Source organism: Pteropus medius, unplaced genomic scaffold (genome assembly GCF_902729225.1).
Source record: "Pteropus medius unplaced genomic scaffold, Ma_sr-lr_union100, whole genome shotgun sequence".
NCBI classification, from domain to species: Eukaryota; Metazoa; Chordata; class Mammalia; order Chiroptera; family Pteropodidae; genus Pteropus; species Pteropus medius.
Window position 1 is genome coordinate 34440591 of NW_024355205.1, and position 23662 is coordinate 34464252.

Below are 23662 nucleotides of genomic sequence, written 5' to 3' on the forward strand. Positions count from 1 at the left end.
TGTTATCTTTCCCGTAGAGTAACTTTCATGACCTCTGATTACCTCTGATAGTAAGCCAGGAAAAGTGCATTCACACGCTGATTTGATGGAGATTATACACTATAGATTTCCCCTACCAGATAAATTACATAGAATAGTGAAATGTTGACTTTTATATCTAGAAGTGTGTGACATTTTCATTGGTTGTAGGCAGATTTTAAAATGTTTTTCTCCTTGACAATTTAATACTTTATATTTCATACCTAATTGATATTCATTAATGAAAATTATTTTCAAGTAAGCTTAAATAAGTGTGAGTAATGAATTTGTTTTATTTTTATCTCTATTTTGGGTATTGTGGCTACAGTAGATGTTCCTCAGTTAGGGGTCATTGTCTTGCGCCCTTATCTCTTACCGTAATCTGTTTCTCTTCACACAGTTATAGTTTTGCTGCCGGACTCTTCCCTCCCTCCCCCACCCCATCAGGATGATATGAGACTGGGAAGAAGACGATGCATACAGGTGACTCAAGTTTTAAAATACAGTAAAACTGTGGCTGTCTGAAAGAATGTGGGAACTGGTGGTGTATTTTGAATGGGGGAGCTTTCTGATAAACAGCATTAGTGGGGAGAATTATTTAGAATTGTAAATGCAAAGAGAATTGGGATATTCGTTAAACATCTTTGGGACTCGGTTCGATAATTGGTGACTTAATAGTGGTGTTAATACAAATATAGCTTAGTAATTGTTAGTACTTTTCAAAAGTGTATGGTCGGCTAATACTTTGATGAGAACTGAAGTACTTCTGTTAGAAATAAATGTTTACCTTTATGGCTGAATGCATGTCCCCTCAGATCCCCGTTAGAGCCAATCGTTTAAAGGCACAGGGAGTAGATGTTACTGATGCATCTGAAATAAGACTGACAGTTAAAATGAGGATGTTATACTTATCTATATGGCTCCTGTAAAAAAAAATAGTGTGGGATTGTTCTTTCTTTCCTTGTTCCCTCCCGCTTTCCTTCCATCCCTTCCTCCATCTCTTCTGTCTTCCCTCCCTCCTTCTTTCTTATCCTTTTGTCATTTGTGTTTGTACAGGAGAAGCAGCATGAAGGCATTTTTGAAAGAATAATTTTGATTGCCTTATAATTAATTGAGGTGATCTTACTCATAAATGGAAAAATTGAAGCTCATCCATATATGCCTGTGTTCAGAATCTAGTGTAGGTAATGGATAAATGTTACTTTTAAACTTGTATCTTCTCAACTCAGGCAGATTGTGAGGCATTTTGTTGAACCAAGAGGCTTGTATTTGTAGACTGTGTCAGAGATAGTCTTATTTGATTATATTTATTAATGGTTTGAAAACGTGGTCTTTAACTGGAAAAGAAATAACTACATAAATCTCAGGTAGATATTTCATTACATTATTGGTGTGGCTGTTAAAGTTTTTGCGATTGGTTTTTGGTTTTGGTCATCTTTGTTTTTTAAACATAAAAAAATTACCATTTTTTGACTTTAGAATGGGATTTAAAAAACATCTCAGGTGTACCATTTCGTGTGAAGAAATGTGCTTGAATATATTTGCAAATGACAGATCATATAATATTTTACATTCATGAGGGACACAGAATATAATTCTTTTTTAAGGAAAAAGGTGATGGAGTGGTCATCTCCGTATCGTTTCTCAGGCGTGCACATAAATGTTTGCCTGTGGTGTCAGAGGTACACCATGCACACGGTCTGGCCGAGTGGCTGGTAAAATCAAGACGCTACTGAGGCTGAACATCACCGTCGTAGAGAAATAAATAGGAATATTTACAGAAAAATTTTAGAATTTTATGAACGTTTTGTTGTCAGAGTTTATGAGTTTGACCTCTTGGTGCAGAAACAGTTTCTCAGTACTGTCAGTGCCCGGATTGCTCGCTGGGCACCATACTGCACATTGGCTATCGCAAGTAGATGCTCACTTTCAACTGAGGTCAGTAGAGGAACAAAATACTTTGGGTATCTCATAGATTTATTCGTGAATGTTAATACTTTTGAAGATTTTTCCCTTATGAAATTTCGAAGCGGCAAAGTTGCTGTTTTATCTCTAGTTTCTCTTTACAAGATACGAAGTTTCAGAAAGCTCTCTCTCGAAAGGCTTATGGATGAAATGAAATATCTAAAGAGTAAATGCCGTTTATAAAGCTTATCTAGTTAATTTTATTAATTCTAGAACACAAAAAACTACAAAGATTAGATTTATGATATAATCCAGTCTCTCTTACTGGGCCTTATATTCTTTAAACATTTTCAACATTTATTGGCTTATAAAGGAAAAAATCCAAGAAGGAAGGTCTGGTTTTCTCTAATATATGTATTGGCTGTTGATGTATTTCCCTTTTAACAATTTGAAAGTTAATAATTGTTTTTGAACATAAAATGAACAGCTTTCACGGTCCCCAGAGGAGGGGGCAGATGTGTAGACAAATGATGTAATGGATGTTTTTGGTGCATTTTTAAGACTTATTTACTGAATTCAAAGCATCTACAGTAAAAACAGAAAACATTCTCTGGTTAGTAGCATTCACAGTAATGGCTTCACCTGACACCTACATACCAGAGTTATCAGAATCGACACTTGTGTCCAGCTCCTCTCTCCTGAGCTCCAGACTCATGTAACTGCCTCCTGGACGTCTCTCCAGCACACACCTGCTCCTCTCTCCTTTATTCATGGTAGTGATAAGTGACACCATTCTGCTTCCCGGCATCCTGGGAGCCCAGGGAACCCTTTGAATTAAGAGGTAACCAAGTTTAATTTAGGATGTAGAATCACTGACTTCCGAGATTAAATTTGAAAATGCACTGCCTCAGAGATTACTGTGCACATTAATATAAAGGCTCTTGCATTTTAAAAATGTATTTGATAAAAAAACCTCCCCTCTCTTTTAGTTTTAATTTATACTCACTAACATCCAGTGGAACATTAGTTAAGAAAAGCCTGTGGATACAGCAGTTGGTATCATTTTTACTCCTCATTGTCATGGGCTTCTTTAACAGCTGAACTTGTTTTTTAGCAATAGTGATAGGTTAGTCACTTTAAAACTTGAAATAGTTGTAGAACATACAGAACTGCAACGCTTTGAAGATGAATAGCCTTAGAAATTTATTTTATATTGTGCTGATTTGTTCATGTTGCCGTTATATTTCTCATATATATATATCTATGAATATAACTGCTTAAACCTATTTGATGTGGCAGTTTTTAATTTTAAATTCTCTAACTCATTTTAAAATGTGAGTTTTGTAGGGCAAAGTTTGCATCCTTCAGTGATCACAGGAGGATGGCGTATTATTACAGAACAATTAGAAATCAGATCCGTAAATAAAAAAAAAATCAATTTTTTGACTCTCGTTCATACACGGTGCATTGGGGGAATCAGAGGGTTTGTACATTTTAATATTTTGGTATGTGGTGCCAATTTGCCTCCTTCTGCAATTGTCCTTTACACCGTCTTGTGTATCTGGTCCTTTTCCATATGTGTTTTCCCTCCTTCAGCCGTCATTCATTTTTTGACCCTGAGAAGTCTGATTTTGCTCTTAATCAGTGAATTTATATGTTTTTTGGTGAATGGTAAATTCAGTGGATTTATTTTTGCTCTAAGGTTTTACTTTTTCTCCCTGTTTATTAAATGTTACACAATCACTGAAAAAATTTGGAATTTTATAAAAATATAGATCATTGGAAGGAAACATTTCTCAAGTTCTGTCCAATGAACTATGGCCCATTCCTTTCTAGTTTTTTGGTTTCAGTACCATTTTTGATTGAGATAATCTCAAATATTTAGTTGATATGCTTGAGTAAAACCTTTTATATTACATATATCTTCTCTTTTATTGCCTACCATTAGATCATAAACATTTTCCTATGTCATCAGCAACTAATTGTAGTGATCTTTTGTCGCTTTGAACTTGGAGCAGATCCAGAGCATTTAGAACTATAACTGTTTTTGAGGGTGAATTACTTAGAAATTTATTTTAAAGTGTGCCGATTTGATATTTCATGTATGATCATTTCCTAGTTGTTAGATATCTCTTATTAGACATTTTTTTTTAAAACTTTTTACCTATTTTAAAATAGTAACATCTGTGCATAAATGTTTGAATGATAAATTATTTTTTTGGTAATTTATTTTTAAAAAGAGTATAAATATTGAGTCATAGGGTTTGATAAATTTTTAAGGCCCTTGGTAGAACTTTTCAGAAAGCTATCTAGTAATACCTACCAGTTTATACTCACTAGCATTACATGAATGTATGTTTTTTAGTATATCTTTGTTGGGATTGAGTATTATAGTTAAAAATCTGTAATTCTACTGGCAAAAAGAAGAATCTTCTATTTTAGAAAATATAAAAGTGATCATGTATACTCAGTGGAGGAAAAAGTTCAAGTGCTTCAGAAATGAATAAAGTAAGTGACCAGTCTAATAGTTTGGTGGATAGTCTCCTCCAAGAATTATTTCTTTTTAGCAAATGGTTTTTGTTTAATGCTTTTATGGAATTTGCATTTTTGCTTACTGGTTTTTTGTTCCAACTATAGTCTGATTCTCAAGGTCAAAGAGCTAAAGCTTATCCTCTTTGCATGCCCTGTGTCTGCCTGGCAAGTTCCTGGGACATAGAAAGTACTCACCGAATATTTGTAAAAAGAAGAATTTTTGCTTTCCTAATTTGTAACAATTTGAATGTCTGCTTTAGTAAACTTAGAATGGTTTTAAGAGCTTCTCATTACTTACTTTCTTTTTTTGTTTCATATTTTTATTTAAATTTCTAATTTCTAAGTAGAATCAATCAATTATGATTGCATCATGTATATATCACATAAGAGAACAATGCTATTTATAGAAAAGGGAAACCTGAGGTTAGCTATATTGGAAAGTTGAATTTCTTAGATCTTAGTGCTGTTATTCAAGACCCAGGTGAAGGCAAATAGATACCTAGTCATTTGTTTAGATTTTAAGGATAGTTAACTAAATGCGCACCCCCAAAGAATGTTTGAGTTTGGGGAAGATGACAGCAGGGCATAGTTTTTGAATCTTCGTAATTTTCACTAAAAACAGACAGGTACAAGGACAGCAAAACTAAAAATTCCGGTACACCTTCTATAAAACTAGGAGAACAAACCCTAATACAAGTAGGTGGAGACAAATCTCCATTAACTACCTGTGTGGTGTCATTATTTGCACAAAACGAAGCAGTAGGGTATCTGTCAGATGGTCCTGAGAACATGAGGACCCCCAAGATAGCCAACAGAGACTCCCTGGAGAGTGGCAGGCAAGTTTGCGAACAGCAACTGAGAGAAAGTAAGAGATGGTTTTGAGTTCCCAGGATCCAAGGGGCCCACAGCGAGTACTGTGTTGTTGAGCCATCTGGTCCCTGTGAATTTTCAAAACTACTAACCAGTTGAAGCTCCCTTCCTGGTCACAGCCCCACACCAAGGAGACACTGCTGAGAACAGAATCTAAATTAAGCAGGATGGAGACAAGGGGGGCGCAGGAGAAAAGGTCAGATGAGGTGAGGGTAAGGTGAAAGCGTAGGAGATGTCGTTCAGGAGACTATATTTACTATCCTTCACGAAAACAGAAACGAACTCTTAAAGAAGCCAGAAAAACTACTCCAGTTTTCCCAAAGTTTTTTATTTTATGTGAAAATGAGCAACAGAAAAGGATCACAAATTCCCATAAAATTTTTGTAAGAAAAAAAGAATAAGGAGCAGAAAAATATTCCTGCAGACAATGAAAGCATGCTAGAAATGCCCACGAAACAAATGAGAACTATAACCCAACGTTTCAAAACAGACCCCCCAAAATTTAGAAAATGATACAAATATGAAAGAGCAGCGTAAATTCAAATAAGGAAACCCTAGAAATGTGATAACTCGGGAAAGAGAAATGAAAAAAAAAATCATTAAAGAATGAAACCTAAACTAGAAGGAACATGAGAGTGAAAAAACAGAATGGAAAAGATTTTCAGCAAAACAGGATGAATAGGGGAAAATATGTCAAACAAGAAAGAATTGAAGAAAAAGATAAGATAAAGAAGCATTCAAGAGAAAGTGACAGTTCTAAAGACAGGCAAAGAAGTTTCAACATACAGATAATGAGTCTGAAAAAGAAAAAAAGCAATGACGCTTAATAAATACTAATAATTCAAATAAGTGTCCTGAAATTAAAAATCAGAATTGCCTCTACATTTGGAAAGGGTGTGTTGTGTACTTGGATAAATCAATCCAGAAATGACCAACATGTAGACATACTCTTTAAAAATTACTGGACTTTAAAGAAAAGAAAATTCTTGGGGTATCAAGGCAAACAACCCAAGTAATTCTTAAGATGAAGAATATTAGATTAATCTGATTTTGATAGTAATGCTTTATGCTGGAAGCAGTAGAGTAACATCTAATATAATGACAGGAAACGAATGAGAGCCGAGAGTTTTATATCCAGCTAAATCGACTAAAGTATAAAGACAAGACAAAATGTTATGAACATGAGTATGAATTTGGGGACTGTTGTTTCTTTGAGTACTTCTTAAGGAATCTACTAGGGGATAATAAACTTTGGCAACCAAAGAGATTGCAGTGGTCTTGATATTAGGGGAGTGTTAAATAGATACTTGTAGAACTTAAAACTAAATGGTAGTTATGAATGAATGGAATATTTAATGGCTATATTTTCTGCAGTGAAGGTAAATTACAAATAAATAAAAGAAAGCTGGTGATTCATAGTTATTAACAGTGAGTAAAAAGATATATTCAAATTAGATGTTTGGAGAAGAGGGAAGGGATGGGAGGGGTGGAAGTTACTAAGTAAATCTCTGTGATGTTCCCCAATAAGGAAATCAGTAGGTCATATACCTTTACTGTTCTTAGATACATAATTAAAAAAAAAAAAAAAAATAGAAGGAATTTGTGGTAACTATAAACACAAAATACAAAGTTCCAAACCTTTTTTTTCACATGGGGAGTAAGAAGCATAATACTGGTAATACATGTAGTGCAGAGTGCATATGTACCATATGCCTAATAAATGCACTCTATTTTTACTATTACTGTTATTTCTCCTTCTGTTTGTTACCATACTATTCATGTTTGGTTGTGCATTTTCTTAAATTTCCCCTTTATTTGAAAATTTGGTATGTCTTCTGAAATTACACATTAATGTCTCAAATTTTATTGGTTCTGCCTGTATTATCAGACTTAGTCAATTCAGATTCATATCTTAATTTACATATTTTAAAATTTGTGTTGAGGGACCGTTTATTAGGCATTGGAATTATGGTAATTTTCGTACTTATTGGAATTATTCAGAAAGGATTTGCAGGAGCAGGGTAGATAGGGAAAATGGTGACAAAGATAGTTTTTTCTGGGAACCAGGTTAGCTAAAAAGTTAACATTTTTTTTCATACTAATGTACTTGAAATGATTGTATGACATCTTTTCTTACATGGATATTTTGTTATAGTCATGTAATTTTATTGTTGAAAGACACCAAAAATACTTAATCTTTCCCTCTTCCTCATTAAATAAAACATAACATGTTTGTAATTTTTTTCTCTCTTTTAAGCTCGAGGACTTTTTCCTACCCCTCACCTTTTTAATAAGTATTGTGTGTCTGTGAGAGAGAGGGAGGGAGGGAGGGAGTGAATAGTCCCTGAAATATAATTTACATATCATAAAATTTATGTATTTTATGAATAAGTTTGAGTTTTTAGTGAATTTATATAGTCATGCAGCTCTTACCACCACAATACAGTTTATGTTTTTAATTAAAATAATTCAAGTTCAGTTAGAACTTCTGTAAAGAAGAAAATAAAATTCACCAGTAATCCTAACGATCAGCATATCATTGTAATTTTTCAGTATATGTAATTGCCTCTTATTTTATGTGCATGTAGCTCCTTCAAACAATATTTAAGAAACAAAATTGGGGTTATATTTTACTGACTACATTTTTATCGTCTGTTAAAATTTAAACATTTCTTTATCATTAACATTTTTTGGTGGTATTATTTTTAGTGACTAATTAGTATCTACAAATCAGTTGCTATTTAACCTATTCCCCATTGTTGCTAATTAGTTTATAAATTATGTTTAAGCGAACATTATTGTGGCAGTCTTTGTGTTCATCTTCGATTTATTGCCCTAGATCTAATTCCTAGAAGTTGCAGTTGTTGTTAGAGGATACATATATATTTTTTTAGATTTTTGATACATATTTTCAAGTATCTAAAGTACAATTTATGATTCTCTCAGCAGCTATACATCAGAATTTTTCCATACTTTAGAATCTGCATATTTAAAAATGTTTTCCAATTTGATAGACAAAATATAACTTAATATTTTAATTTGCAGTTCGTTTGAATATTAGTGAGACTGAATGTTTTCTCATGTTTTTCATATGTTTCATGAATTTTTCAGTATTCTTTGCCGATATTTCTCTTGGGTTTGTTATTTCTTGTTTATATAAGAGTTTCTCATTGAACCCTCACTGTATCTCAAGAGCTATTCTAAATGATTTATATTTATTAACGCATTTTCTCTTGATGATAACTCTGAGATAGGTATGATGATTAACCCAGCCAGAGGTCAGATAGCCTGCCCTAGTTCACAGCTAGTAAAGGATGGAGCTAGGATGCAAATCCAGGACTCCTGACTCTTAACCAATATGTTTTTGCTTTGTTACTTACTGTTAATACATTTTACAGTTTTCATTTGTGTTTTAATTTGGTTCATAGTATCATTTTATACAGGAGCTTTAAGTTTTTGTTTGGAGGGACTAGATCTTATTAGTGTAGTGCCTGGAACATAATCGATTCTGCAATATTTGTCGGGCAGATGAAAACAAAGCCATAACAATCTGTTGATGGTGGCAACTTTTATTTTATGTATTATATTTCCTCTTTTAAAGGAATTCCCAAGGGCTTCATAAATAATTTACTCTTTGATTTTGTTAAGGTACAATAAGCTTATCTGGATTAGCTTTTCTGGAAAGTCTGTGGAAGTAACTACTGCTTTAAAAAGGAACATGGGTTCTTACACAAGGAAATATCAATTGTGAAGAATGTGTATTATTGACAGTGATTCGAATTGTAGATTCAAGTGAATCAAAAATATTTGTTTTGGTTCTAGGAGTAATTTGATTGAGTTTAGTTTTTGTAGTTTTCTAGAAAATAGATAGATCTGGCCATTATTTAAAAAGCTTTTTGAATACATTTAGGTTTACTTCTAAGATGGTCCTTTTAAAGGGAAACCCAAACTAAGAAAACCGATGTAAAAAGTTATTATTGCTTAAGGTTTGGATAGTGTAGATCATCTCCAACAAAGGTGCAATTTAAGATTTATTTTCTAAGTGCCTTTTCTCCTTTTTCCTTTGGTGGTTGAGATCAGGCTACCTAGTTTGGTTGAGGCCTTGTATCCTTTACACTAGTCTTTAAAAAAAAGTATAGAGATCCATATTATTAAGTGGATCTATGTTGGAGATTACATTAGAGAGAAGCACAGATAGGTCTACTTCCATTTTTACATGCCATCCACAAAATATACTACATGGAATCAAGTACTCAAAAAGCAGACACTTGAAAAAGTCAATATTTATCTTGTTACTGAAAAAAAAAAAAAAAAAAAAAGCCAGTGTTGAATGCTTGTGTTTTTGTAACCTACTGGTTATAACCAGTCTTTTCTCTTTTCTTCCTACTAGTAGTATTTTTCAGGCTGTGTTCAGCTGACAGGTTAAATTTAGATTTGTGCTTCTATATTAAGCATTAATTAATTTTCATGCATATGTTAATAAAATTTAATCCATTCTAGAAATAAAATATGAAATATCCATTTTCTTTTCCTCATTCTCACCCCTTTTAATTGTCAGTTTTAAACACTTCTTTGGTTATTTGATCACTTTAAATACTGTAATGTGTTTATAGCTGTCTTCTGTTATCTAAAAAACTGATGACGGTCCTCCCAGAAAGATGAAACCGAAATGGCTCTCTGTGCCACCTCTCTTCCTGCTAGTTTTTATTCTTTTAAAGTTTTTCTGTTGGTTATTATTAAAATTTATTAAGATCGATTTCAACCTCTCTTTCTTGACCCATCAGTTTAGACAGTTTCTCTTGAATTCTCAAGATGTGACATGGCTTTATATTTCTTTCTGCCTCACAGCCTTTACCCACCAGACAATTACTTTTACATGGTATGTAAGTATATGCACTCACACACCTTCCCTTAATTATAATCGAGTGCCATGTTTTTGTGGTGGCGTTTTGAAAATGGAGAACAACTATACTGGCAAAACACATAGTGTCTTAGGGCCTGTAGAGTGGGAGGTGTTAGACTGTCATTAAGTTCCACTCATAGACACGTAAACGTTGGGACTGAGGTGTAGTGCAGTGTAATGGTGATTTTTAAAAAATGATTTAATTGTATGATATGCATTCACCTTTCCGTAGGAAAACAATTTAAAAAAAAATTTCAGATTCAGAGTAATTGTTTATGACAGTTGTCACCTTTGGTCTACGTATGACTCTCTTTTATAGTATTTTAATAACAAATGCCTGTCAAAACCCTTTTTCCTAGCTGAAGAACCTGAACTTCCTCTGCCATTGTCAGCCTTTTTCCCAAGTGAGGGGACTGTGTGCAGATGCGGTTTGTGTTGAAACATTGGACTGACAGGCCTCAGTTCAGTGAGGTTGAGGTGGGGTCCTGGCAAGAAAGTCGTCATCCCTGCCTTGGCAGGTCGAAGAGGCCGCAGCGAGCAGTGGACCTGTGCTGTTACCTGTCTGGCCCTTCCTAGCAGATGGATTAGTGTCTTCACAGGACATTTCTTTGGCCTTAGCCTGGGAGTGGCTGTTCATCTGTCTCTGAGTGACTGGGACTCTGTCAGCTGTGCACTAGAGACTTAGAGCGATTGGGTGAAGCTGACCATGCGGCAGATAGTGGTCGAGTAGTAATTGAGAACTTCTGCCCCTCTTCCTCCTCTTGTTTTCCTTTCCATTTCAGCTGTGGTTCCTGGCACCAGCTTTCAGCTCTAGGTCTTTCTAACATACCTTTGATTATTGGTATGATATCACTGATCTTTTGTCTTTGGTTCAATGGTATGTCTCCATCCCATGCTTTAATTAATTGATATTATTTTTGTGCTTCTTCACTGATGTTTTGGTGGACATTATGGGGGATGTGAACAAGGATGCCTAGTCTGTCTAGTGCTCTAGATTTCTTTAGAAGTGCTCTCCTTCCCAACGTAGAAAACTGAGCTTCTGGGCATGATGTTTGTTTCTTTTGCTGGTCGTCTAAAGGGATTTTTTTAAGCACTCTTCCAGTTGTGGCTGTCCTTGGTTCTCTCTCTACTGTGAATTCTGGTAGTATATATCAAGAACGAAGTCTCAAAACTTTCCTGCTGCTTCCCACCTACATGTGCTCACGTGAGAAGCATCAACACCTGTACTTCCGTTTCTGCCTTTGTGACCTTGGTTTGGGCTCTGTTTAGGAGAAGTTTTCTCTGTCCTTGACCTGTTTGCGTGGTTTGCCCTTTGCCGCCTCATTGACAGACTCGTGGCCTCTCCCTGTTACCTAGGCTTAAGCTACTTCGGAGGGTGGATGCTTTCTTTTGGGTGCTTGCCACTCAAGGCTCTTGAAAGTGAATTTTTCATATTGTTTGTTTTTTAAGTCAGACAAAATATAACCCCGAAGTGTGTTAAATCTGTTCACATGTTTTCATATGCTATGGAGATTGACAAGAAAATACTTACTGCAGTTTGCACAGGCGAAGATGCTTAAGAAAGATGAAACTGTTACTGTTTTATTGCCTCAGTAAGTACAATACAAAAGGATTTTTAACCCCAAAGTTAATTTGCAAGAATCTTATTTTAACAATGTGTATTAATTGTGATACCATTTAGCTAAATAAAGGCTTGGTTAGTCTTTTGTATTTCCATGATACCTGGATTAAGTGGCAAATTTTAATATACAACAAGTGAGTGAGTATTCATAATGTTTTAGACCCGTTTTTGGTTTGGGAGGGGAAAGGGGATGAGAATGGGACCATTCCCCAAACATGAATTATTTGATCCACAAGAGTAAAAAACAGTCCGAAATTGAAAATTTTGTTTATAATCAAGATTTAAATAAGTGTCTCTTCTATTTTTTATAAGCAGACTTATTGAGAAGGGGGGAAGAAAAGCATCAAGGATGGCTCTTAGGTTTGAGACTGTAGTTATCTACTGGGCTTAAAATCTTGTAAAAGGTGTCCAGCAAAATAATACAGTACAGTGGCAGCCTCACTTTATAGAATGAGGTATTACAAACTTGATCAAAGCTGTTGCTCAGAATTTAAAAAATATTTTTTCAGATTAGATGGCTTCAAATTAAAAAACAAAAATACATTTCTGTCTACTTGCTATTTTTCAAAACTATAAAGCTAGATTGTATTTCTCCCTAAATTACAAAATTGTTTCTATGGTATGGTTTGTCATTTGAGATAATCTTGGATGATTTATTACTTGGCATAATAATGACCTGTTACACATTGAGAGGACAGAGCCTGTTTATGTATCTCGAGCATCATTAACTACAGACGAGAAGTAACCAGTTATTTATTCTAAATATGTTTTTATTACAATATAGGGGAGAAAATGTAATTGGAATACTGTATTTTAAAAAAGTTAATGATTAATCATGTACTTAGAACATGTATTTTTGTTACTAGGAATTCTAAAATATATATTTTATGTAATGAAAATGCTAATTTAGCATTAACTTTTTAAACATTTTATTTTATTTATTTTTAAAAATTCATTCATTCATGCATGCATGCATTCATTCATTCATAGTGATGTTAGTTAACGAAATCCAGCAAGTTGTTTCAGGCATACAATTTAACAGCAAGGCGTGTGTGTGTGTGTGTGTTGCATTGTGTGTTCACCTCCCATAGTTAGATTTCTTTCTGTCACCACATTTTTGACCTCTTTTATCTCATGTACCTCCCACATAAACTTTTTTCTTTTTTTAGGTGAGGCATCCTTTGGTTGACCTCACAGATTGCAAGGACCTTGTCAGTTTACAATTTCTTATTTTTTAATTTTTTACGTCCGCAGCACCTGGTCTTCCTAGATGGTCTCCCATCCAAGTACTAACCCGGCCCAACCCTGCTTAGCTTCCGAGATCAGATGGGATCGGGCCTGTTCAGGGTAGCATGGCCGTAGACCCACATAAACATTTTAGGTATTTAATTTCTGATTCTAAAAGTAGTACTCATTGATACTTTCCTAAACTCTGCAATGTAAGTAGCTTTTAAAAGCACTGATGATAAACTGAACATTTAAATCCAGGATGTTTGATCCCAGAGTATCTGTCACCAGGCAGATGATGTTTCCTTGTGTCTCTAGGCCTCAAAAGAAAAATAATAGTGCCAAGATTTTAATTTTTTTCCTACTCAAGGATGGCAAAATTTTATGATATGAAGAATGTTTAAGAGGCAGACCAGGATATAGTCCTTGTTTATGTGGAAAATGCCCTAATCTATTCTGTAGATTAGAAGACAAGACTGAGTAAGGATTACTTTATCAGTGTGGAGGGAATAAGCTTGAACCTGGGAGCACTAACCAAAATAGTAAAGATTCATGCAAGAGTGTGAATGAAATTGGCTTAAAAATCCCTTTATTTCCCTTCTTGCCTTTATCCTTAGGAATTAAAAGGGGCTCATAAGTGTTCCAGGTAGTTTAAAAACATACTACATCATATCTGAAGTTTGAAGTAAACTGAGATTGATTAAATGCTTTGGGTTAGAGAGTGACTTTCAATCGAACCTTTCGGAATCCTTGGTTAGTAGATGGTACAGATGCATGGAGAATGATTCTGAGCTGCTATTTTTTGAACACTTAACATTTAAATATATTTTTATATGAAAACAAATCAAGAGACTTATTGATACCTGACTTTGTATATTGATTATTCATAGATACTGTTAAAAGATAGTTTAGGAGGGCTTTGATTTTCATCTATAGGATCTTACTGTTTTTCTAAATGTATCGTTTTTTGGTTTATAGAATGAAGGGCTACTACTAGATGACATTTAAGGTTTCTTTTAGCTTTAAAGTTCAGTTATTGATCTCTCCTCCCTCTAAGAAGCTGCCTCTAGTTTGGTTTCAGGTGGTTTTCATCTAGAATCCCTAAGTAGAGAGAACATGACAAAAAATTAGTTGACAAAACATATGTGGGTGGTGGGTGCTTTGAGATGGTGGAAAAGTGGCTTCAGTTTTCATAAGGTGGAAGGTAATTGGCAGTGATAGAGATAGGGCCAACATGCTGCTTTGAATCTGATGCTTGAAATCTGCTGTGTCTTAATTCAGTGTATTTTACAAATGCTAGAAGTCTTTCTGGAGACATTTACAGACATTCTATGGAAAAATATACTTAAAAATCACTAACTTCTCCTTGGTGTGGGATGACTCCGTACTCCATTTAGAAGGAGATAATTGCTAGGATAGGTGAGACAAGTTGATCTATTTTAAAATAAAATTGTATCTTTTATAAAGATAAAATTATAAGGCACAAATGAGAACTGTGTCTCCTTGACATGTTTCAAAGCATTTATCTGAATATGTGCGATTAAAGAAATTCTTTTAACCACTAAGAATTGTCAGAACACTGATGTTCTTTAAAACTGTCTTTGTAGCTATTAGTATATACTGACAGAGTAGGAGGTTTTTTTTAATTCATTACTAGAAATTTGTATGAATATGATGTGCTTATTATGCTTATATCTTAGTCGAATTTCGTTCCAAGAGATGAGTATTATTTGTATGGTCTCAATTTGCATATTCTAAGCCCAGTAGGTTAATACTTAATTTAAGTTTTATTATTTTAAAGTTATTTTTGAAATTATATTAACATGCCATAATAAAAAACAAAATGTTGTTTCTCTTCAATCTGATAAGCTTGTTGGAGACTTCCAGTGAGCCATGCGTTCTGTTATGCCCACCTTTTATAACGTCTTTTCATAACAGAATAAAAATGCTTTGTAGGAGTTCTAAAACGTAATGTTTAAGAATCTATTTGAATGTATAGAAAGACATTTACATAATGCTTGCTTTTTTGAGTCGGTGGGTGAAAAAGTTGAAAGTGTTGATTGCAGCTTTTGTTAGGAAAACATCTATATAGTAAAAAGTTAAAATGACAACAAATGCACTATTTTAACTGTACTCTGTGTGTATTACTATTGGATTGTTTTTGGATTGGAAAAAATATGATTCTGATCTTTTACAGTTGCTATTAATTTTGCTCTAAACGTGAAAGTGTTAACAGCAACTTGAAAATGTGACAAAGCTCAATATCATTTCTTGTTTATTGCTTGTTTTCCTATTGGACAATTGGAAGTAGCTCTGCCCTGGCAACTAAAATAGGCTATTTGCATAACGTAGTTTGATTGGCTAGCATTCTGACTAACAGTTCCAATCATATGGTGTAGGTTTAGTGGTAGGCTATGCTAATTAGCCGCTGTTGCTGGGGTTCAGGATGGTTTCCCTGTGCTGTTCTGCTGCATTGTGTTGCCTGGCAAGAGACATTGATAAATGAGTGTTTAATGATCTGCAGCAGTTCCCACTCACTGCGGGCAGGCGGATTTTAGAACAGAAGTGGAAATAAGGATTTAATTGCTCTGTTAAATACCTGTAACCAAAATATGTGTATTATATTATAGAAGTTAAGTTGTATAAAATCTTTACCTAATTAAGTACTTTATAACATGAAAGAGAAATACATTAGCTTTGTCTCTGAAAATAGAACTCAGCAGCACTATGCATAGGTTTTCTAAAACACTATTCAGTAAAATTGATCATTTTTCCCCAGATTTCAGATAGTACCATTGCAATAAGTAGCATATTAGATTTTTCTCACGATTTTGACCTTTTATAAAGGCATATGTTTGTTTTTAATAATTTGGTGCAAGCTTTGGGGCAGAATTTGTGTTGTCCTACTCATGTGATCTAGCAAATAGGAGCATGCACTTGAACCCGCATTCATGTTCTCTTCATTTGGAAGATCAGGTTGCTATTCATCACCTCCTGCCACTGCTGTTTTTCAAATTTAAGTCAGATCTTTTAACTCTTTCTTATACTAACTTTGGTTTACATTAAGTCTTTATTGGGTGCTGTGAGGTGGGAGAGTCTGTAGGAAATACAGCCTTCAGTGCTTTCGTTACGGAACATAATTGGTGAAAAAGAAATACATGCAAAATTAGATAAAAATATGAGAACTATACAGAAAGTGCCTTAAGGACTTATTTGGAAGAGTATAGGAAAAAAGCATCACCAAGCGTTTAAGGATAGGGACGTGGGAAACGGGTTAAGTAGTCTGGAAAAGGCTTAAAGAGGAAGCCCATAGAACTTATGTTAAGATTTTCAATATGGTTTAGGATTCAAATAGCTGGAGAGTAAGTAATAGGAATGAAGAACGTTTCCGTGTGAAGACTAGATGATAGTTGAACAGAGTAATATTTCTGGTGGTGGTCAGCTATCCAGTGTAGGTGGGCCTGGCGATCAGGGGATCAGGGCTCCCAGTCTTAGAGATGTCTTGGTGCCTGAGCTGCCAAAGCAGCCTGCCGTCCTTCCTTAAAAATAAGAGCTGCTGTTCCACTGTCCCAGCTCTTGTTTTCTGTGTTTTCTTCACTTAGTTTTGCGGCAACCATTGCTCTTCACTTTTTGTGTCTGTCGGTTAAAGCGTGGGTCTTTTAAACTTAACTTCATCCCTCTCAGCCCTAAAGCATTGAAACAGGATGGCACCAGAAGAAATTCATATGAATGTAGTTGTGTGTTTTAAGTTTTCTAAAAACTTTGTCCTTTTAATTGTTCTATCCTTTAGGACCTGGTTAAATTGGACAGACAAGCTAGTTGGACAGTCTTTACATCCTTGCAAAGAATGGAAACAAAAATGAAACGTTAACATTTGATTATTTATTGTATTTTTCTAGACATATATACTGAAGGTGTATTCTAAAACAAATGACCGGAAACACTTTATTCTACCACAAAGTCAGAGAGACCTAGACTCCTGCACTCAGGACATTTATAATATGATGGAGGTAGATGAGATATGTCTTAAGTATATCACATTGTGGAATGTCTGTGCTGCAAGAGAGGTAGAAATTCGGAAGAAGGGGTAGATCCTTTTTGGACTGGGACTTGGAAAAGATTCTTGGTGGAGGTGGTATTAAACATGGTCTTAGGGAGTGGAGAGGGTTTTAACAGGTGATGCTGTCAGGCTGCAGGGTGTGGAGGATGCTATGCCAGTTGAAGGTGGAGTTCTGTTTAGAAAACTAAGTTTGCTTTGGTTGATGATAAAGGAGACTGTCGTTGAAGGCCACGAAGGGTGGACAGCATGAACTTTGAAGCTTATTCTCGTAAAAAGTGGGGGCTTCTTTATTGCAGTATTTCAAAGTGTTTTTTTTTTTTTTAATCTTAAACATGCTTTCTATGACTGTTCACAGGTTTTAAAAGATATCTCTGATTTTAAAATAGGAAAACATGATACTGAACAATTTCAAGGTGCTTGGTCTAAGCAACTGGAAGGTTTGAGTTGCTGTCACATGAAATGGGATATGCCATAGGAGAAGCAGTTTTTTGGGTTGGGGGAGTGTACCTCTAAAAGGTCAAATTTTGGATGGATTAAACTTTTTTCAAACAGCTTTATTGTATTATTATTGTCACATAGTAACTTCATGTATTTGAAGTGTATGATTTGATGAATTTGACATGTGTCATCTGTGAAACTTTTACCACAGTCAGGGTAATGAACATATCCATCCCTCCCCCAAATTTCCCGTGCTGCTTTGTAATTTCGCTTCCTCTTCTCACCTCATCCCCTTCCTTCCAATCCCCAGGTGACTACTGATGTCTTTCTGTCACTATATATTACTCCACCTTTTCTGGAATCATACAGTATGTTGCCCTTTTTTTGCCTGGTTGTGTTCACTCAGCATAATCACTTTGAGATTCAGCCATGTTTTGGCACATGTTAATAGTTCATTCCTTTTATTGCTGAGTGGTATTTCATTGTGTGGCTGGCTGTTCCACAGTTTATCCACTCGTTGAAAGGACATTGGAGTTTACAGTTTTGGGGTGTTATAAAGTTGCTCTATTAATGTACATGTCTTTGTGTGATAAGTTTTTGTCTTGAGTAACCACCTAATAGTGGAATGACTGGATCGTGTGGCAGGTGTATGCTTGCTTTTTAAGAAACTAATAAACTACTTTCCAGAGTGGAGCTATTTTACGTTCCTGCCAGCTGTATAGAAGAGTTCTCGTTCCTCCAAACCTCGCCACATTCGGCATGGTCAGTCTTTAATTTCAGCCATCCTGATAGGTGCATACTGATATCTCGTTGCGTTCCCAGTGGTTAATGACATTGAGCATCTTTGCATATGCTTATTTGCCCTCTGTATGCAAGTCTTTTGTCAGATACATGATTTACAAAGATTTTCTCCTAGTCCATGGCTTACCATTTTATTCTCTTAAAAGTGTTCTGAAAAAAACATGTTTTGATTTTTATCAAGTTCACTTTATTGATTTGTCCTTTTATGGATCATACTTTTGGGAAAGCTTTTGCCTAATTGTCCCAAGATCTAAAAGGTTTCCTTTGGTTATTTTTTTCCCTCTTTATTTTATAGTTTTAGATTTTACATTTAAGTTTGCCATCCATTTAGAGTTAATGTTTGTAAATGGTGCTGTAAGGTATAGCTAAAAGGTCTTTTTTTTTCTTTTTCTTTTCACTCAATTTTTTCTGGAACCATTTGTTGAAAGGACTTAATCTTTCTCCACTGAATTACCTTTGTATTTTTGTTGAAAATCAGTCTTCCATATGTCTGTGGGCCTGTTTCTGGATTTTCTGTTTTATGTGTCTTGAGGGCAATACCATATTGTATGTATTATTGTAGCCTTATAACGTATTGAAATCAGGTAGTGTTAGTTTTACAACTTTTTTTTTTTTTTAAATTATGACTACTCTAGGTTCTTCGCAATTTCACATGAATTGGCAAGTCGTTTTGTTAGTTTCTACAAAAAAAGACTACTAAGATGTTGATTGGGATTGTGTTGACTATAGGTAATTCGATATCTTAATATTGATTCTTCAGAGTCATGCATGTGATATGTCTATTTTTTGCTTTAATTTTTCTCATTAAAAATTTTTTTTTAGTATTCTGGTCTTTCTCATGTTTTTGTCAGTTCACACCTATTTCATATTTTTATATGGTTTTTAAATTTCAGTTTCGGATTGTAGTTGCTAGTACATAGAGATGCAGCTGATTTTCATATATCGATCTTGTATTCTGCAACCTTGCTAAAATCGCTTAACTCTGATAGCTTTTTCTGTAACGTATTTGAAGAACTGGGGAGGACACACTTTAGGAACTGTGCCTCAGTTCTTTCTCTCCTGCCCAGTACTGCCTCTAGTACTTTATAATTAATGGTTACTTGAATCGAATATATGAAAGAGTATGTCTCAGCAGACAAGTTGTAGGAATGAGGCATTTTAAGAAAGATTAATAACTTTAGGACTGATTGGAGGCTAAGAAATATGGAGTCAGAGAAGCCATTTAGGGGGTGATTACACCACGTCAGGTGTCCGTTAATTTATTAGACAAGTGTACAGAACCCTCCACTAGGTGTTGGAGATAGATATACCTGTGAAAATATCAGAATCTGCTTCCGTTCTTATGAAACTTACTGTCTGTGAAGAGTTATGAGATAAAAGAACAGAGAAGTAGGAGACAAAGGAGTTTCCTAAGGAACCCTAGACAGAACTTAGAACTTGGAGGATGATTGGTCACGTAGGGTGGAGCATGGTTTTGAGTCTGGATGAGTTGGGGGAGAGGATTGTTAGTAGAAAAGGGAAGTCAGGCAAAGGCGGGGGATAAATTCATTTGCTTCTAGATAAAATAAGTATAATTCTTATGTAGAAATTCCAGATTGCAGAAAATTCAGAAATGAATAGGGAATGGGTAGATGTGTGTCTTGCTTTACCATCGAAAGGAGCGAGAGCAGGAGCAGTTAGTGGAGGGGCTGGCAGAATGGAGAGTAGGACTTTTCTGGAAAGGGCTGGAGAACTGGGGGGTGATATTCCAGTGAGCATTTCTGTTTTACTAATGAGGAAATTGAGGCACAGAAAGTTAAGAAAGATGCCTAAGGACACACTTACTTAAGTGGTGGAGCTGAAATTCACGCCTAGGCAGTATGGTTCCAGAGTCTGGTTTTGGACACTAGTCTGTGCTTCCTTTAATATATTTCTTTAAATCTACTTCTTTATTTAATATGTTAAGTTTCTTGCATAAGGAAACTGTAATACTACTGTAAAGTTAGAACATCAGCCTTACTTGTCACTTATAGAAGGGAAGACAAAATAAATAGAGGAAAACCAAAGCAGTTCTGTCAAATTTATACAGCTTATAGAATGCATTCTTGAAAATGATGGAACTATTTATGATTAGTTAGTATCTAAAGGGTATTCTGCTAGATGCCAGGTTGTTTATGATGAGATATGTGAGATAAACAACAGATAGTTTACTGAGCATTTACTGCGCCAGACATTTCCTCTTGGTGCTAGTTATAAACTAATGGATAAGACCGTGTCCTCTCTCGTGGTGTTTCTATTCTAATGGATGGAGATACACAGTACACATCTAAACGAGTAGATAGTTGGGGAAGGTACAGTTTTTGCTAGGAAGGTCAAGGATGGTCTCTCCAAGGGAGTGCTTCCTTAAGTTTCATTTGAACACATGTATCCCTGGGATATTGTGGCTCACAGTGCCAGTCACAGTCATGCATAAGAACTTGCAAGTTTATTCTTGTCTTCTGAACAACTTCACATTTCTCTACAATTGGAGTAGAGGATTGATACTTATCCATATGAAAGCCCAGGAAGCTCATTATAAAAATGTAGTCACTTATAACTCGCAGTCCATCTTGTCACAGAGCCAAGGAGCAGGTGGGAATTTCGTGCTCTGCTCTTCTCAGTGGCAGCAGTCTTAACATTCGTGTCGTTCCTTTGAGGGTAAGGGCTTTCCTGTTTGTAAAAAAGTGAGTAGCATTTGCTGCCAAAATGTCCGAGGCATTAAGAATGTGGTAATACGTAGGAAAATTTAGTTGATGAAAAGCTTGCTAGCGAACCATACGTACCATTTATATTTCTCAGTATGTGGAAGAACATTTCGTAACTTAAAGTTTGAAAAAGTTTGAAAAATTGAGCGTTCGGTCTCTTGGTTCACTCATTCTGCATAAAATGGATTACACTTCGCTGTCTCATTTAAACCATCTCCTAAGTCTTGTAATATCTCTGAAAACATAGGCATATTAACTTTTTTCCTAAAACATATTGAACCAAATCCATTATATTAAATGCTCACTGCAACGGCTGCAACTCAGAAAACAAAGCCAAAAAGGTACATTTTCAAAAACTTAAAGTGAAAATAGTCTATGCAGGTCCATGAGGGAAATTTTAAAAAACATTTTAGTTGACATTTTTTCTATTCAATAAAGTATTTAATGGGAAAATTGGCACTATCCAGCTATTGAAATATTATCCTGACATTTGAGAATCCATAGCATGAAGGCAGCTTTCAAATCCTCCATTTTTAATTTATAAAGTATGTTCACATGTTAGCTTACGTGAGCCTCCCCTGGCGTTGGAATGATTTGTCATCCCCCCTTTACAGGAAGGGCAGCGGAGTCTTGGAGAAGGTCAAGGCCATACTGTGACTTAGTAGAGCTGAGGCTAGACTTCGTGCTTTTTACTGTGGTGTTTATTTAGTGCCCATCTGTGCTGCAGGCACCGTCGACGGGAAAAGCAGCGACTCCCGGATGGCACCTTGCCTGGCTGCCGTTGGGGCATGGCGTGCAGGGCCCACGGAAGGCCGTCTGCTCCCGGCGTGCTCTCAGGCATTCTGGTGTGTGCTGTTCTCTGCGGGAGTCACTGTTCTGCCAGTGGATGTCAGTATCACCGCCCGTCTTCCTCATGAGCACCATCCCCCTCCTGGGGACAGCCAGGGCTCCGATGGGGGAGGAGAGGGCACTTGCCACCTGACTACAGAATCATAATTTGACGAACGTTATCCATTCTACTCCCCTCCAGAAGAAAGTTTCTCTTTCGTAGCCCCCTCCTCTCTGTTAATCTGTGTTCGAGTCTCATCCAGGCGAGTTAGTTGAGTCAGGCAATGATTTTTTTTGAGTGCCGTTATTGCCCATTCAGTAAAGATTTGTCTGAATGAAGCAGTCATTCCATCCTGAAGGAGCTTGTATTATACTTTATACTTGGGGTGAAAGAGGTAATAACAAAAGACAAGTACTACAGAAGTAAATATATAAATGTACAATATTTTATGCATAAATATGTAATACATATATGTATGTGTGTGTGTATATATGTATGTGCTTGTTTTTATATATATATATCTATATCTATATATCTATCTATCTATCTATCTATATATATAGATAGATAGATATATAGATATAGATATATATCTATCTCATAATTCCAGGGTAATTTCAGCCTCATAACTACCCTTGCTGCTTCTGAAGCCTTAAGACCCCAAATCCAGCCTGCTGCCTTTTAAAAAATACACAGCCACACTCATTGGCTTATGTATTGTCATGCTACAAGGGTAGAGTTGACTAATTGCAACAGAAGCTATATGCTCTACAAAGCCTAAAATATTCACACACTGGCTTTACGAAAAAATTGCCTGACTCCTGCCCATGACCTTGCTTCAGCTTCAGAGCTGGAAGATGAAGCTCGATGTGAGTACCCAGCAGAAGTGGCAGGTTGTGGGGTGGGCAGTTTCCATCCTCTGGGCGTGAGATCACTGTGGTAGCCCAGAAGGTGGAGGTGACTCGGTAATCTTTGCTTTGATGTGGGGAACCTATCATGCTTTCAGAGGTGCCTTTATTGTTGCTGTCTTCTAGTAAGTGTGAATTGTGTGTGGTGATTTTTTAAAAGTGCATTAAAATGATAAGGGTAATAAAGGTATAGAGGCATACCTCTGGAGATAGTGCGGGTTAGGTTCCAGACCACTGCAGTAAATATCACCAAAATCCGCCACGTCTGTGAAGCCCAATAGAGTGAAGCACAATAAGACGGGATATGTCTTTATAAAACTATTAAGTCAGATAATGAAAGTCGCTCCTGTTTCCTAGAGTCCCACTCGTCAGAAGCATTAGTTCTTAAGAGCTGTTAAGAGATGGATTTTCCCCTCAAATATTCTCTTCTATTCAGTACTTTTAGCAAACCTGTATTTTTGATCAGATTCTTTCACATGGTGACCCCTTCCTTGTCTTAGTTCCTCAAAATGCGAAGAATAGGGGTTGAACAGTTGAGTGTTTGTTTCATGTAATATTAACGTAAAATATTTTTATAAAGGATTTTACTAGAAGCCTCCCTGGCCGTTGATGAGTTGACATTGTAGATTATGCTTTGACTTCGTGTTACATCATCTCATTTTACATTTTATAAATGTTAGTCAAAGTCCTTGTTTTATTGGAGGGGTCCCCGTAATCAGATAACCTCGGAAATCTTTGAAAAATGCTGTCCGGTCCCCATTTCAGACTTAAATGGGTCCAAATCTTTAGAGATTGGGATGCCATCTGTACTTTTAAAAGCTCCCCAA

At 35.7% G+C, this 23662-nt stretch overlaps 1 protein-coding gene and 1 non-coding gene across 7 annotated transcripts in view; one reads left to right on the forward strand and one right to left on the reverse strand.

The window, feature by feature from the left end:
• DYRK1A (dual specificity tyrosine phosphorylation regulated kinase 1A) overlaps nt 1–23662 on the forward strand; it is a 134564-nt gene that overhangs the window by 48965 nt on the left and 61937 nt on the right. For 4 of the 6 annotated variants that reach the window (XM_039857754.1, XM_039857755.1, XM_039857753.1 and 1 more), the window contains exon 2: nt 419–501. The exons of the other annotated variants lie outside the window; for them this stretch is intronic. In XM_039857754.1, the coding sequence (XP_039713688.1) occupies nt 492–501 (10 nt within the window). In that variant the 5' untranslated portion in view covers nt 419–491. The remainder of the gene's footprint in view (nt 1–418; nt 502–23662) is intronic. 6 annotated transcript variants of the gene reach the window in all.
• Nucleotides 13095–13213, reverse strand: LOC120599006 (5S ribosomal RNA). Its single transcript, XR_005651794.1, has one exon. It is a non-coding gene; the product is annotated as a 5S ribosomal RNA (ribosomal RNA).